This window comes from Nicotiana tabacum, chromosome 22 (assembly GCF_000715075.1).
Source record: "Nicotiana tabacum cultivar K326 chromosome 22, ASM71507v2, whole genome shotgun sequence".
Taxonomy (NCBI): Eukaryota; Viridiplantae; Streptophyta; class Magnoliopsida; order Solanales; family Solanaceae; genus Nicotiana; species Nicotiana tabacum.
In genome coordinates, this window is record NC_134101.1 from 9,569,184 (window position 1) to 9,586,960 (window position 17,777).

General features: G+C 38.1%; 1 protein-coding gene across 1 annotated transcript; it reads left to right on the plus strand.

The window, feature by feature from the left end:
* The first annotated feature begins 12,222 nt into the window (after positions 1 to 12,222).
* LOC107791257 (26S proteasome regulatory subunit 6B homolog) lies at positions 12,223 to 17,023 on the plus strand. The gene is made up of 6 exons (XM_016613283.2): positions 12,223 to 12,803; positions 14,765 to 14,995; positions 15,921 to 16,079; positions 16,171 to 16,323; positions 16,524 to 16,607; positions 16,775 to 17,023. The coding sequence occupies exons 1-6, from the start codon at positions 12,324 to 12,326 to the stop codon at positions 16,907 to 16,909; spliced, it is 1,242 nt and encodes a 413-aa protein (XP_016468769.1). The 5' UTR covers positions 12,223 to 12,323; the 3' UTR covers positions 16,910 to 17,023.
* Positions 17,024 to 17,777: the final 754 nt, after the last annotated feature.

Below are 17,777 nucleotides of genomic sequence, written 5' to 3' on the forward strand. Positions count from 1 at the left end.
CTTTGCTTGTAGCTTCTTTACATTTATTTTTCTTATGAGTTAGTGTTTAAATTAGTAGCTTCTTTTTTATTTAGTAGCTTCTTCTTATGTTTTCGTAGATAATAAGCCTTTGGTTTTGTTAATGCCACGATTCTTTCCAAAGGTAGTTTTTGTGTGAACCGAGTGACTCTTCCCAACGATGGATGGCGTGACAACCTTTTTAAGGGACTGAGTCCGTTTTTTTATGTTTAGGTAATAATAGTAGTAGTAATGAATAAAAAGACCTAATTAAGTCATGCTCGAAGAGTCAAACATATTTCACTTGGTACCAACACACTTAACTACGTGCTTATGGTTAGAAATAATTTTTTTGGAAAGAAATAGCTCTAGTTAGTGACTTTGTAACTCTTGTGTTGACTTAGGCAATAATCGAGTAGTTTAATCGAACTATAGTGATTTTTAATCTTGAATGTGGTCATTGTGGGCCCTCAACTCTATCCTCTTTAACAATCCAGTTGCGTGAGGGGCGAGATGTTTTGTTGCAAGCCCAAGTACCCGTGCGAATGTTCTAGAAGTAGCCCCGAATATGTTTCAAGGCGAAATCTTAAGTTTTTCTTGGCTTGAGAAGTGATTGTAGGCTTTCCTTGACCCCCTTGAATTTTTCATTGCTTACTAATGTTCTTATACCTAGTCAACCCATTTGAGCCTCGATCTTTTCTCATTTGATAACCATGTTACAAGCCTTTACCCATTTTGTCGTGACCCTCTCTTGGCACTAGAGCTTTACTTAACACTATTGTGAGACATTTGGCTAAAAATGTAAGTTTGGGGGAGAGAAGAGGAACTTGAAAGAGGTATCAAGGCACAAAAATATAAAAGAAATGATGAGAAGGAAAGGAAAGAAAAGGAAATAACAAAAAGAAAAATGCAAAAGAAAGTGAATAAGTTGAGGAGTTGAAGGGATTCAAAGAAAAGTAATGATACAAAGCATGGAGAAATCAAAGAGGGAGAAAATGAATGTCATGATCAAGAAAGAGTAATGTTAAATCTCTCTAGTTTCCCAAGGAAAAGAAAGTGCCTCAAAGAATTGGCAAAGCATGAGCCGAGAATAAAAAAATGGAGTCCTTAAGGAAAGGTGAACCCACTCAACCATAGTGTATCCAACCTTAGCCCAAAAGCCTTCATTACATCCCGAAAAAGCCCTACGTGATTTCAAGTCGAGTGAGTTTACATTAGTGGCGATCTACATGAGGGGCAAGCCTATGGTACTTGAAGCCGTACTTGCGACATTCTCTTGAGAGAGATGAGTGAACCTTTTGCAAATCTTTGGATTGAGTGCTAAAATTCTTAAGTGAGCTAGGCAAACAGAGAGTAGAGGAGGAGGAGTTTGGGATCCACAATGACCTACATGAGAGAGCGAGATTCCTTGATGAATAAAGTCAACTCTTGATGCTCAAGTGTCACATTAGAACTATATGTGCATAAAAGTTTAACTTGTCGCCTTGTTGATAATACATAAGTTGTGCTGGTAATTGTTGGTCCCAACTTATGTGTGAATGGCTCACCTTTGACTGGCTGAAATGACCCTTAACTTGTGGAGGTGAGAACTATTTTGTTTGCTTGAGGACAAGAAAAAACTTAAGTTTGGGGGAGTTGATAAGTGGGATTTTGAGTACTTATTAGCACCTTTTAGCTCTTGTTTTAGTCTAAAACCGTTGAATGTTGTTTCCGAAAATGATGAAATATGTAAAATTGTAAGAATGTTGAAAGTTGGACTCCCAAAATGAAATCTGACTCAAAAAGGAGCAATCTAAATACAAGGCAATAAAAGGTACAGAAGCTCACAAAGTGCGGACCGCAGAATTCCATCTGCGACCGCAAACAATGAAGAAAATCCCAGCAGGCTCTCTAGCAAATTGCGGACCGCACAGGAATTGTGCGGCCGCAAATAATGAGCTGGAGATAACTTCAGAGAGTGTGCAAATTTCCAAAGTCCAAGTCCCTAAAAATTGCAGATCGCACAAGACTTCTACGGTCACAAAGGTAAAGATGCAGTGATAAATCTGCAGACCGCAGAAACATTACCTCGCGGCCGCAGTTGAGAATTGTGCGGCCACAGAATCCCAGTTCCTACAAGATGAAAAATTATGCGGATCGCACATGGAATTGTGCGGCCGCAGAACCTCCTGAAGGGAATTTTTGTCAGAAATTTCCAGCCTTGTATAAATAGACGAGTTTCACAAAATTAGGTTAACTTTTGACATCAGCAAGTCCTGTAGCCATTTTTCTTTGCATCTTTAGGAAGTTTTCTATATTTTGGAGTATTTTACTATATATTTTATCATTTTAACTTTACAATATGAGTTTACTTAGTATTTCTTCAATTTCAAGCATGAGTAGCTAAATTATTACTAGGGGTGTGACCCAACCCTAGTGTATAAATCTTATGGGTATCTAATTTAGTGTTTGTTTATGATTGAGAGTTTATTATTTAGCCTTGTTCATGCGTTAATTTGTAGAATTGATAGTTGCAAACATTAGTTCATGCCTAATTGATCTAATCTCTACTTGTGAAAGGGAGATTGAGTCTAGGAAAACTTGGCTAACAAGAAATTGGGTCAACCTAAAGATAGTAATAACCCGACTTGAGCTTTTATCAACCTTTTTGTGTGATACCCATTTGGACTTGAGAAAGTCAAATTGGGCAAAATCACTCCTTGACCGAGAGGTATTGAGTGGGCAGTTGAGAGTTGATAGCTATAATACACCCCAATAAAAAAAAGGCATTAAGGTTTATATCCCATTAGGCGAATACCTAGGCGATTGCCATAGCCCTAGGCTTTTTACAAACTAGAAAAATATCAAAAAAAAATTATCTTAGTCTTAGAAAAATACTTTGCAATCCTTAACTTTAAAATAGAAATAGAAACAATACCAATTTGTGGAAGTGCAGATTAAGATATTTTAAATTCACGCAGTAGAATATATACTCCTAACTCCCATCTAGCTCCCTATGGATTCGATCCCGACTCTTCATTGGGTTACTATAATTGCAATCAACCGTGTCATACCTTGTTTTAAGGTGTGCATTGCGTGATAGGTCAATTTTTGGCGTCGTTGCCGGGTCTTTGTGAGTCATGGAGAGCAGCAAGTATGCAGACTCATCAAATCCCTATATGGCCTCAAGCATGCTCCTAGACAATGGAATGCAAAGCTCTCAGAGGCTGTGTTATAGTTTGGCTTCACATAGAGTCAACATGATCATTCTCAGTTCATAAAGAGATCAGGAGGTGACCTAGTACTCATTCTAGTCTATGTTGATGATATGTTAATTACTGACAACAATATAACATTGATTAGAGAGGCAAAATCTGCTTTGCAGCAGGCCTTCAAAATGAAGGACCTAGGAAAGTTAAGGTACTTCTTAGGGATTGAATTTTCTAGGTCCAAGTTCAAGCAGGGGATCTTAATGCACCAGAGAAAATACACTCTAGAACTTATCTTTGAGCTATGACTGGGAGCAGCAAAGCCAGCAACTACACCACTTGAAACCAATGCAAGACTCACTACAAAAGAGCTTGATGATCACCTGGCTAGTCCAAGCTAGGGGAGGATAAGTTACTGTTTGATGCAAGCTCTTATTAGAGGCTTATAGGCAAGATACTTTACTTAACCATAACAAGACCAGACATTGCATTCAGTATGCAAACTTTAAGTCAGTTCCTGCATCAACCAAAGAAATCACACCTTGAAGTTGTCCTAAGAGTGGTCAAGTCTGTGAAAAATCAGCCTGGGCAAGGAGTACTTCTGTCAAGTAAAGCTGATAAGAGGATCATAGCCTACTGTGATGTTGACTGGGCATCTTGTCCACATTCTCGAAAATCTGTAACAAGTTTCCTTGTCAAGTTTGGTGACTCACTAATATCTTGAAAGTCCAAGAAACAAAGCACCATATCTAAAAGCTCAGCTAAGTCCGAATATAAGAGCCTAGCCTCTACAACTGTAGAGTTAACATATATTTTGGGGTTATTCAAAGAAGTTGGAATAGAGGTGCAACTCCCAATTGAGGTTCACATTGACAACGAAGCAGCAATGCAAATAATAGTCGATTCAGTATTTTATGAGAGAACCAAACATATAGAGATTGACTGCTACTTTGTAAGAAAAAAATACAAAAGGGGCTGATAAGAATTGAGTACACTCCCACCAAAGAGCAACCAGCAGATTTGCTAACCAAAGGGCTCAACATAGTTTAGCACGAATATCTTTATTCCAAGATGGGGATGCTTAATGTGTTTGCACCACCTAACTTGAGGGGGAGTGCTGTGAGTAATAGGAATTAAAGAAGAAACTGAATTTTGTATTATTTATGAGTTAGTTTGTTTGTTAAGTGAGTAGTTAGTGGAGTAGTTGATTAGTTGTTGACAGTAAGAAGTGTATATATTAGTCACACTACTTCATTTCTCTTTTGAGCTTGAATGTGTTACATATCAATTGTATAGTAAGGGCATTATAGTCTTTAGCAATTGTATAGTGAGGGTATTATAGTCTTTTACTTGGAGGTTATTAGTCGGTTAGGAGGTCCATCGAAGTTAGTTAGATAACCAGTATAAGTATCTGTTAGCTAGGTAGTTTGGGGCATTCTAATTCATTGTGTAAGATTACAATCAATAATATCAATTCCAACTCTTCTACTCTCTAGCTTAATCAATTCACGCAACTCTGTTCAGGAATTGTTCCCCATCCCAATTCCTTAGGACTGCGTACTTGAGTTCTTCAGTGAGCTCGTTTTATTGGTATCAGAGCGGCGATCTTGGGCAGAACAATGCCGGAATCAACAGCGACGAACACCAGAAATGGTGAATTGAGACGGGAAATGGATTAATTGAGAGAACAAGTTCGGATGCAGGGCAATCGACATGAAGATTCCTTGAGTGAGATTTGACAAATGCTAACAACTATGGCTGCTGGTAACGGAGCTTCAGTGACGGCAGAAAATGAGGGGTTTCACGCTCCAGGTAACAATCTTCCCCCTAATGGGCGTTACCAGAATTCGATTTCCCTAGGTTCAATGGGGAAGACATTAATGTGTGGTTATACAAAGCGGAGCAATTCTTTGATTACGAGAATATTTTTGAGGATAATAAGGTTCAAACAGCGTGTATTAACATGGAAGGGAAAGCCTTACAATGGCATAAAATGTATATGAAAGCTAGAATGGGAAGATTTCCAAATTGGGATGATTATGTAAGAGCTATTCATCTTAGATTTGGAGATGTGGAACATGCAGATCCCATGGCAGAACTAGTTGCCTTTAAACAGACGAGAAGTATTCAAGAATACCTCGATAAGTTTGATGAGCTATTGAATTAGGTGGAATTGACATAAGAACATTCCATTAGCATTTTCTTGGCCAATTTGAAGCATGAGGTAGAGGTGCAAGTGCGTATGCTGAGTCCAAGAACACTTATGAAAGCTTATAATCAAGCTAGACTAGTGAGCAATCTCTGAAACTACAGCAAGGACAAACTCAAGCCTTAGTGAGGAGTTCAAGATTTTTACTCCCAAATCCTAGTAATTCTTGGGGTACCTTCTCTAAAGGTTCAAGTATGGGACAAAATGGTGGAAGCAGCAGGATGATTGGGCATAATGGTCCTAACAAAGCAGTCAACAAACCTACAGTTCAAGGATTTAGGAGGTTGTCAGCAGCAAAGATGGATGCGAAAAAGGGCTCAGGTTATTTGCTATAGGTGTGATGAAAAATACACTCCTAATCATGTATGCAGTCGAAGGAAACAATTGTTTATCTTGGAGATGGATGAAGATGTAGAAGAAGGCATATGGGAAGAAGAGATAGGTGAACAGAAGAACTCTGAGGAATTAAATCCTCAAGTATTTGTTCATGCAATGAATGGTACAAGTGATTATACAATAATGAGAGTAAAATGGGCTATCAAGTGCAAAATGGTACACGTCTTAATTAATTTAGGAGCGACCCACAATTTCATGGATTTAATAGTAGCCAAGAGGTTAGGGTGTAAATTGATGAACATTCCCTCATTTGTTGTATCTGTAGCTGATGGTAATAAGGTTCATAGTTCAATGATGACCCAAGGAGTAACTTGGAAAATGCAGGGGATAGATTTTTGTAACACCCCAAAAAATTTTGAAGTACTTAAGTGTAAAGCCTGATAAAGTTTGCAAAGAAAATAATATTTCATGGTGTCGGACTAGGCTTACGGTTTTGAACAATGCACAGGAAAGTAAAGGAAATTTTTTGCCGAAAAAGTGCGTTTATGCGGTCCATTATGCGACTGCATAATTACTCTGCGGGCCGCATAATGGCTGTAGAAGTGAGCAGGAGAGGGCTATTCTGGAAGCAGCTATGCGGTCCACTATGCGACCGCATAATGACCGCATACACATGCAGTTCTTTTGGCTATTTTGTAACCAATTATGCGATCGATATGCGGTCCGCATAACCATTATGCGGTCGCATATGCGACCGCAGAACCTGTTCCGGAGTTCTATTTTTGGATTTTTAAAATCCGACCCTATTTCGTTAAATACACTCTTTGGGTCATTTTTGAGCTATTATCTGACATTTTAGAGTGAGAGAGGGTACCCTAGAGTGAGAAGGTGTTCTCTAATAATTATTTTTCAATTCTTGCCTAAGTTTTGGAAGATTGAGAAGGGAAGCTTACTAGGTCTTTATCCTAGAGATTGAAGTTGCTAGGAATTCCGGAATATTTAGAGTGTAAGGAAGCTCAAGTGAGATATGTTGGCTAAACTCTTCTCTGAGAATTGAATCCCACGATATTCATGTAAATTATGTAAGTCCCGAGTGATTCATTATGAGACTGGCCATTCCGAGTAAGATTGGGTTGAAAGATATATATTCAACAAGCATTCTAAATGCTTTATTCATGTTATGTTACCAATTGAGGATGTGTTAAAATATGGGTTGTGCATTAATAATGTTTTGACTTTAAGTCAAGTTCAAATGAAGGCTATTATGCCAAATTTTGTGAAATATCTCTATGTGCCTTAGATTCTAAATTGCTTACATGTGTACTACACACCTTGATTTGAGTTGTATTTGTTGTTGATGATGATAATGATATTTGAAATTGATAAGGTGAGCATGAAATACTGAATATGGCCAACGTGCCAAGAATGACCTTATAATTATGGCCATTAGTGCCAATAAAATGAAAAGATATGAAAGTATTATGAAATGCGAAGATTGATATAAAAAGGTTGATATCTCAAATAAGACGGCCTAGCCGGTCGGGCCGTGATCGGACACCATGCCGCACACATGGTGGCGATTATGCTGGAAATTGTAATTGAAATGGTAATTGTGGTTGATGTCCCTAATGGATAGCCTAGACGATCGGGTCGTGATCGGACTCCGTGTTAAAGACGGTGGTATTGATATTGAGAGAAATTATGGTTGATGTCTCTAATGAGATGGCCTAGCCGATTGGGTCGTGATCGGACTCCGTGCTAGGAGTACGGTGGTACCGGTATTGTGAATAATGGTATTGTGGACAATGGTATATCGATACTAAAAATATCCCAATGTGAGATATGAAAATTAATTTGAACACTGTCTTGATCCTAAATTGAGGTTTGATGTTGATTAAGGCTTTCATTGATATTATGATAATCTTATTTGTATTATTTGTCATTCTATTGAGAGGGTGTTTAGTTATACATACTAGTGCTATTCGACAGTACTAATGTCCCTTTTGCCGGGGGCGCTGCATCTTTCAATGGATACAGGTGGTTCCACAACAGGAGATATTGGTCAGTGATAGCAGTGCACCTTCTTCCCAGCTGACTTGGTGAGCCCCACTTTATTCCGGGGTCATGAATCTTTTATACTTTGTGTATTCTGTTTGAAGTATAACCGGGGCCTTGTTGCCGGCATTATCATTGTACTCTTCTTTATCTATAGAGACTCCGTAGACATAATGTGGGTTGTGTATTGGTGCTAGGAAAAGAAAAATTATGTTATGTTGTGGACGTATTACTTGTCCATTTGAGACTTTAAAAATGATGAAACTATTAGAAATGAATAGGTATTGTAGACATGAACACATTTTCGTCTAATTAATGATAATATGTATTATCTCTATTCATGGATGAGTTTGGATAGAATGAAATCTAATAGGCTTGCTCGGTCGGGTTCACTCGGTTGAGCGCCGGTCGCGCTCCTCGGTTTTGGGGCGTGACAATTTCAAGTCTGACATATTGGTTATTCCATTAGGAGGGGTTGATGTGGTGTTGGGGGATACAATGGATTATTACTCTAGAACTTCAAACTACTAAAATGAAGTTCCAAATGAGTGGAAAAAAGGTTTCTCTAAGGGGCAGTCAACCAGAAACCTTTAAAGTCATAACAAATGTGAAGATGTAGAAAGTACTCAGCAAACCCAGTCAAATTAATATGGTGTCAATGGCTTTTATTCAACCAATGGAGAATTCCAATATAGCACTGAATTCTCAGGAGTTAGAAACTCCAGAAGGCTTGCTGATGATTTTGAAACAATATGCCCCCCCCCCCCATTTGAAGTGCCCAGTACATTGCCACCCCACAAAGATCACGACCATAAGATTTTTCTAAAGGAGGGGACCTCACCCATCAATGCGAGGCCTTATAGGTACCCTGCGATTCAAAAATATGAGATCGAAAAAATGATTAAGGAGATGCTGGAGTCTGGAGTTATCAGACCAAGTGTAAGTCCTTTCTCTTCTCCTATTGTTGGTTAAGAAAAAAAATGGTACTTGGAGGCTTTGTATCGATTATAGGAAGTTAAATGACTGTACAGTGAAAGATAAATTTCCTATTCTAGTTATTGAAGAACTGTTGGATGAACTAGGAGGGTCTAAGTATTTCTCAAAGTTAGACCTGAGGTCGGGATATCACCAAATTAGGATGGCTGAAAATGACATCGAAAAGACTGCATTTAGGTCTTATCATGGTCATTATGAATTTGTTGTTATGTCATTTGGCTTAACAAATGCCCCCTCAACATTTCAGAGCTTGATGAATAAGATCCTTCAATCATACCTACAGAAGTTCATTTTAGTCTATTTTGACGACATTCTCATTTACAGTCCCTCTTGGTCTGAGCATCTGGCACACTTGCAGCCGACTTTTGATGTATTACAGCAGCACAACTTGTTTATTAAACTCAGCAAATGTTCCTTTGGGAAAACTGAGGTCGACTACTTAGGGCATATCATCAGTCAATTAGGAGTTACGATAGATCCTAACAAGGTGAAGGCAATGTTAGACTGGCCTGTTCCCAAGACTCTTAAAGAACTCAGAGGATTCTTGGGATTAACAAGATATTACAGGAGGTTTGTTAGGGGCTATGAGATCATTGCAAGACCCTTGACAGAGCTATTAAAGAAGGATAAATTTGGGTGGTCTGAAGAGGCAGCAAAGGCATTCAAACAACTGAAACATGCTATGAGTACAACACCAGTGTTAGCTTTACCAAACTTCTCCTTGGAGTTTATTATTGAGACAAATGCGTGTGGAGTGGGGATTGGTGCTGTATTGACACAAGCTGAGCATCCTATAGCACACATGAGCAAGGCTCTAAGTTTGAAACACCAACAACTTTCTGTCTACGAAAAGGAGATGATGGCTATTGTGGCTGCCATTGATAAATGGAGACCTTATTTGATTGGCAGACATTTTGTGATTAAGACAGACCATCAAAGTCTTAAATACTTATTAGAGCAGGATCTCAACTCCTAGTCAACAAAAATGGTTGGCTAAATTGATGGGCTATGATTATTCCATTATGTACAAAAAACGAAATGAGAATATTATGGCCGATACATTGTCGAGATGTCTTGTACCAGAATCTGAAATCCAACTGCAGACCCTCACTATAATCACTTCAGACTTTCTTCAAAAGGTTCAACATTCATATACAGAAGACTCACACTTGCAGAAATTAGTAGATCAACTGCAAACATATCCTTTTTCCAATCCACTCTACATGTTACATGCTGGTATCCTTTACAAAAGAGGGAAGATAATGGTTGGCCATGATTCAAATCTTAGGAAGGAGATTCTACATATGTTTCATGATTCAGCTGTGGGTGGACATTCTGGGATGGCTGCTACCCTTTTTAGAGTCAGTCAGGTGTATTATTGGACCAAGCTAAAACAAGATGTATATAACTATATTAGGAATTGTGAAGTCTGTCAAAAATATAAGGGAAAGAATGTCAGCTACCCTGGGCTTCTACAACCTCTCCCCATTCCTGAAAAAGTGTGCCAAGATATTAGCTTAGACTTCATTGTAGGACTACCCAAGTATCATAACAAGAGTGTTATATTGGTGGTTGTGGATCGATTGAGCAAATATGCTCACTTCATTGGGATGACACACTCATACACTGCATTCACAGTTGCTCAAGCATTCTTGGACAATGTTTATAACTTCATGGATTACCTCTACTGCTTATCACCCTCAGTCCGATGGACAAATAAAGATTGTGAATAAATGTTTGGAAGGCTATCTAAGGTACATGTGCAATGATAGACCTAAATAATGGGCATACTGGCTACCTCTCGCGGAATGGTGGTACAACACAAACTACTACACTGCCATTAAAATGACCCCTTATGAAGTGTTGTATGGTCAAACTCCACCAACTCACCTTCCTTATGTAGCTCACAGTTCAATGGTGGATCAGGTGGATAGGAGTTTGCAAGCTAGAGAGGCTACTGTACGACTGTTAAAACATCATCTACACCTGGCTCAATGTCGAATGAAGGCACAGGCAGATAAGAAACAAACTCCCAGAAGCTTTGATGTTGGTGAATGGGTTTTTGTAAAGCTCCAGCCCTACATGCAGATCTCTTTAAAGGGACACTCTTACCATAAACTCTGCCCCAAGTATATTGGCCCTTTCAAATTTTGAAGAAAGTAGGAACAATTGCTTACCAGTTGGATCTTCCCCCTCAAGCTAAAATTCATCACACTTTCCATGTGTCACAGCTGAAGAAACATGTCGGCATTGCCGTTGTTGTCCCAGACCTACCTGTTTCCTTTTCCCCTCACGGTCATATTGTTCTGGAGCCTGAAGCTATGTTAGAAGACAAGGTAGTCACGAAGCAAGGCAATTCAGTCGCTCAAGTCTTGGTAAAATGGTTTAACTGTCCTGTAGAAGACATCACATGGATGGACACTCATTCCTTGCACGCGCAATTTCCCTCCTTCTGTCCTTGAGGACAAGGACATTCTCTAAGAGAAGAAACTTGTAACATATCAATTGTATAGTAAAGGCATTATAGTCTTTAGCAATTGTATAGTGAGGGCATTATAGTCTTTTATTTGGAGGTTGTTAGTCGGTTAGGAGGGCCAGCGGAGTTAGTTATAGAACCAGTACAAGTATTTGTTAGCTGGGTAGTTTTGGGCATTCTAATTCATTGTGTAAGATTACAGTCAATAATATCAATTCCAACTCTTCTACTCTCTAGCTTAATCAATTCACGCAACTATGTTCAGGAATTGTTCCCCACCCCAATTCCTTAGGACTGCATACTTGAGTTCTTCAGTGAGCTCGCTTGAGAATGGAACAGTTCTAGAGCTAAGTCTCCATCTTCTCTTCTCTCTCATCTTTTCATCTCTCTCTTAATTCTTCAAATATGTTAATAACAATAAAATATTAGTGACCGAAAAGTATAATAGGATAATTTGAGAATATAGCCAAAAGCTTCGAGGCGAATTTGATATTTTTCTTTCGGTTTAAGCGATAAGAGCTTGTTTTGCCAAGTCTTTTAGTCATATAACGTGCTCCCTCCGTTCACTTTTACTTGGCACGTTTTGATTTTTTACGCCCCTTAAGAAATAATAAATGAAGTACATAATTTATCATGATACCCATATTAATTGATGCATATTTTATTAGATTTGAGAAAATGATTTAAAATGAGTAATAAATATTGTGGGTATAACAAAAAAAAATTTTTTGTCTTCTCTTGATGCGTAAAGTGGCAAATAAAAATAAAAATTTATTTTTAGTATATATGCCAAGTAAAAGTGAACGGATGATTTATTTAATTTTGAACGACTTCTTTCAAATTGAGTTTCAAAATACCTTTGTTTTGGATAAGTGAAAGTTTCTATTTGGTAAATATAATCCGTCTTAAAAAGGATTTTAAGTCAATACACTAAACGAGACATATAAAACATTTGATCAGACAGTTATAAAAGGAAGTCGGTTATATCATATTTCTTGTTTCGTACTCCATTCTTTCTCTCCTCTCTACTGTATCAACTTCCATAGCTTTTTCTCCACTTCCAACAATGGCAACACCAATGGTTCTCGATCCAAAACCCTTACCGGAGGCACCATCGACCCGACCCGACCCATATATACAGGACGTTCTTTCCGACGGCGAAGATGACCTCTACGCCCGCCTAAAATCTCTTCAACGGCAGCTGGAATTCATCGAGATCCAAGAGGAATATGTGAAGGACGAGCTGAAAAATCTCCGGCGAGAACACTTACGGGCACAGGAAGAAGTCAAACGGATTCAATCGGTGCCGTTAGTAATCGGTCAGTTCATGGAGATGATTGATACGAATAACGCTATTGTGGGCTCCACTACGGGATCTAATTACTACGTTAGAATACTCAGCACTATTAATCGGGAGCTACTTAAACCCTCGGCTTCTGTGGCCTTGCATCGTCACTCGAATGCGCTTGTTGATGTTTTACCTCCTGAGGCTGATTCGAGTATTTCTCTGCTTAGCCAATCGGAGAAACCTGATGTTACCTATAGTGTAAGTGTGTATTATGCTTAATTTAACTGATTAGGGTTTATATGTAATTCTGCTTATTAGGACTATAATAATTGCTGTTCGTTATATTTTTTTCTTATGTGCTAGGGTTTTTATTAGTGATTTTTAGGAATGCTGTTCTTAATTGGTAGACTAAGAGTTTATAGGGGTTTATTGTGAAGACTTAATTTCTGGAACAATTACATTAGGTTTACTTCATTAATAAATTCTGGATTCAAATTGACTTGTAGCTAACTATAAAGTATAAACTTTGCTAGATGCATTGTTTCCAATATTTAGACCTAAATATTAAATATGAGTCACATTAGCATGGTGAAGGTGTAAAGAGAATCCCAACTTTAATTTTCAAGAAAAAAAGCTATCTTTTTTTTTTTTTTTTTTAATTGTTGAAAAAGAGTTGGCTTTTTTCTACTTATAAAAGGAAAAGTTAGTTTTTTTTCTCTGAAGGTGTCACAACCTTGAACTTCTAACCTAAAATAGGTTAGGAATCAATTTTTTTTTATAGTTCTAACAGTGTCGCAAATTAAATAATAAGGAGATAGTGGCCTAGCAGTCAATGAAGCTAGAATGAACCATGGGAGACGAAAGGTCAAATCTCGGTAGAGGCAAAAAATGATAAATGATCTCTTTCCATTTGTCTATGCTACACAAAGTGATTTCTTTCCATTTGTCTAAGCTTTGGTAGATAGAGTTACCCTCCTACCCAATACTAGTGATAAAAGTATGACCAGAAAGACGATGTTTTCCATAAGAATTTCAAAAACCAAGTAAAGAAGCTTTTTTTAATAGCTTATGAACTCATTGAGAATCTTCTTTCTCTTTTTTATCATATTCTTCCATTTTCTGATCTTGTTCAATCATGTCCAAAATGATTTCTCAGTTTAACTTTAGTTCCAAGCAGCCTCTCATTGAAAATAAATACACGTGCAGCACTTGAGTGTGTAGTACTGTGGCTTCTCCTTGAACTTATCCAAAATCCTATCATTCCCCTTCTCGAAAAGGCAGTTAAGTGGATTCATCATGTGTACTTCAATCAACCACTTGGTTCTGTTCCTCAAAAGCAAAAAGGAAAGCCGAAACCTTGTTTACGGGTTTCAGAAGGAAGTATCATTTTTCATTCAAGACTGTGGCGTGAAAGACAAGTGAAACAGGAAGCAGGACACACCTTTGAAAAGAAACAACATAACAAAGAGTAGTTAGTAGGCTGGTGTCTTTGAACATCTAGTGCATCATAAATGTATTGGGTTAATATTGATATAGTGTGTTCTGGGGCAGAGCTATGTAGAGTCAAGGAGATTCAAATTGAATATCCTTCGTGGCAAAATTATACTGTGCAAATAGGGTAAAAATGAACATTTTTTTACTATATAAACTGTAGAATCCCCTTAACAGAAGGGAATATTCTAGTGAAGTGACGCAGGGGGTTCAAAATTTGCTTTACATTATTTGCTCAAATCTCAAGTGTAACATTCTAGTATTTCTGTTGAATCCCCTTGCATAACTTCTACCTCCGCCACTGAGTGCGTTATTGGTTTTCTTTAACCCATATTAATATTGTATCGGAAAGAAAGGAAAAGGGTCGTAAGTAATTGGATTGAACTTTGTAATTAACTGATCAAATGTGCAATATAGTGGTCTGGATTCACTTTACAATTGACGCTAGGGAACGTGAGCATGGACTCTGCAACTCGTGGTCTTTTCTCCAGTTTTGTTCTTCAAAATCATTAAATGCTAGTGTCGTCTAAGGTAAAGCGTGCTTTTAGTTCAGAGCACTAAGAGGGAAAACATTATGTACTAATTGTAATAAAAGCTCCCTAAATATGTGTGTGCACATGCACATGTCACTTACTACTACATACAAACAAATGTCTAATGTAATGTTGTACCCTGTTAATAGGTGTCTATTTCTTTGCTTTTATGAACTTATGTTTTCCTCAAACCAGGATATTGGAGGATGTGACATACAAAAGCAGGAAATCCGTGAGGCTGTTGAGTTACCTCTGACTCATCACGAGTTGTACAAGCAGATTGGTATAGATCCTCCCCGTGGTGTCTTGCTTTATGGTCCACCAGGTACCGGGAAAACTATGCTTGCAAAGGCTGTCGCTCATCACACTACTGCTGCCTTCATAAGGGTTGTTGGCTCAGAATTTGTTCAGAAGTACTTGGGTGAGGTATGTATTGAAGTAATGGGATAGTCTGAGCAGTTATTTTTGTGCATCAATGAATCGTTACCCATTTGTTCTTTCTTCAAACTTTCTTGACTGTGTCATTTCAGATAAAAAATGGATTTTAAAGTATTTGTTTCCATCTTGGAAGAATCTTGGAGAAAGAAAGCATTTGCTTCTTGTCCAAGACTTTTTTGCCCTTTTAAGTTTCATGATTCGTGCCTTTTTTGTGGTGTGAGAATAAGGCAGTTAATTATTGTTACCTTTGTCCCAAATTGTATATATTGTTCTATTTGCAATAGTTAACTTGGTTAATTTTTTTAATCTAAGATCAAAGATTAGTTCATTAATTATTAAAATGACAATTATCCCCAGGCATCTTACAGACCTTGTGAAAAGAAGGCAACACTAATATAATTCACTAAAAGATAGGGGGCATGGAATTCTGCTGCCCCAATCAGGCTGAGTAGCAAAACATGATATGCAAGAAAATATTTCGTGAAACTAAGAACATCCTATGCAAGAACCATTTGTTGATATTTGGAAGTGGCCGTAGAGACAAGCCATTTTTTTTGGGGGTGGGGTCCTCTTTTGTTTTTCCTTTATTTTTTTCGGGATAAATTAGAGACGGACCAGCTTTCTGCACCCAATCAAGTAGAACAGTTCCATTATGTCAATATGCAGCTTGGAGTGCAATATTGTACATTTTGTCGCGTGCATCATGTTGAACAGAACTGTATTATTGGGGATGCTACTTCGGATCAATTTATAATTTCTTTTACACAAATATGTTTTTCTTTAGATTTCCTTTTTACTCCTGAGTTAAGAGTGACAAAACTCGGTCAATTTTACAGTCCATGAACGGTGACGAGACTCCATTTTTTTCTATTACTCAAGCTTTAATTTTCTCCTTTACTCTCCGACTGTGCAGGGTCCTCGAATGGTTCGTGATGTCTTTCGCCTTGCCAAAGAAAATGCTCCTGCAATTATATTTATTGATGAGGTAGATGCAATTGCAACTGCCAGGTTTGATGCTCAGACTGGAGCTGATAGGGAGGTCCAGCGTATCCTCATGGAGTTGCTGAATCAGGTAGGCTTCTGTGTATTCTTCTAAAGTAATCTGTCAGAATGCATGCCCTTTGAATTGTTTATGAAGTTTCTCTTTGGTGTTTCTCCTACAGATGGATGGATTTGACCAGACCGTGAATGTGAAAGTTATTATGGCAACTAATAGAGCTGATACTTTGGATCCTGCACTTTTGCGTCCTGGAAGGCTTGATCGGAAGATTGAATTTCCTTTGCCTGATAGGCGTCAAAAGAGGCTTGTTTTTCAGGTAGAATTTTGGATGACTTTGTATAAGGATTTCTTCTTTAACCCTATTCCCCAGCACCAAGGAAAATAATTTAAGAGTGAAAATTGTGGTAGGAAGTTTTGAGAGATTGGTTTGTGGATTGTGTATCTCATTCATTATCCTAGATTTTTCTGTGTTACCATTACAGTCCAAGAATCTAAAGCTGGATGATTTTTGTCCAGGTCTGCACTGCTAAGATGAACTTAGGTGATGAGGTCGACTTGGAAGATTATGTTTCTCGCCCTGATAAAATTAGTGCTGCTGAGGTTTGTCTCTTACTCTTCATCTATTTTTTGAGGGAGAAATAGGATGCTCCACTACTGTTTTAAATTTAGAAGTCAGGCTAAATAGTTGTTTTATATCGTGCTGTGTCTGGTTTTGTCCTTCAATTTTCCGTACAACATGATTGTGATTCATGTTGCAACGTCTGCAGATTTCAGCTATTTGTCAGGAAGCAGGTATGCATGCAGTGCGAAAGAATCGATATGTCATACTCCCCAAGGACTTTGAAAAGGGCTACAGGACCAATGTGAAGAAGCCTGACACTGACTTTGAATTCTACAAGTGATTTGTAAAATTAGTTTAAGAGATCGACTTTGTACGCTCCTGTGAAGATCTTCTAACTGAAGTTATAATTGTACTGCTAACTTTTCAAACATCTAATGGCTTGTACCTTCTTCGTTCAGTCATTTGTTCGTTCATGAAGTGTTAACAAGCCGTCTGGATCGATTTGACATGCTGAACTCTCATTTGTTTTGCATATTATCTCAAGCCGCATAAATCATTCTCATGGTGGCAGAGCATCAGATCTTTTCGGGTCGTTCCTTTGCTGCATTTTGTGGGATGGCCTATGCCTCGCTTTTGTTACTTAATGTTTCATTGCCCCTTGAATCTTTTGTTGGCGTTTCCAACCTCAAGTTACTGAGCCCGAAAATCTCAGAACTAATGATAATGTCAAGTACTATGTTCGTAGTACGTACTAGCTGAAAGGTAGTACATTAAGGACACACTATCTACCTCCATTTATACTTAAGTCTAGTTCCTTGAATATATTGGTGCTGTTTCGACAATGTGGGACAGAAACATAGCAGGAAACATGCTATGCTGGGAATAGGGATATGATGTTATTGTTAGTGCAAATTATACAGCAAGCGCCTAAAACGATTAAATCCCGTGGAAACTAGGCAAGGAAAAAAATATTAAGTGTAATAGATAAAATATGAAGAAATAGTTGGAAGTGGGGGAATAGATGCCATCAAATTCGAGGGGTCTGAAAGATTCTGAGCACCCAAGGTCAAGCGCATCCCTTCGTCACATATTCGTTTTAGGGATCCCAAAAATCTTCTCAGCATCATTCCTTGTCCCTTTTTTCCCACATTCGAGATTTGGTATTCACAATGAATCTCGATTATACGAGAGATAGCATGCTTACTACT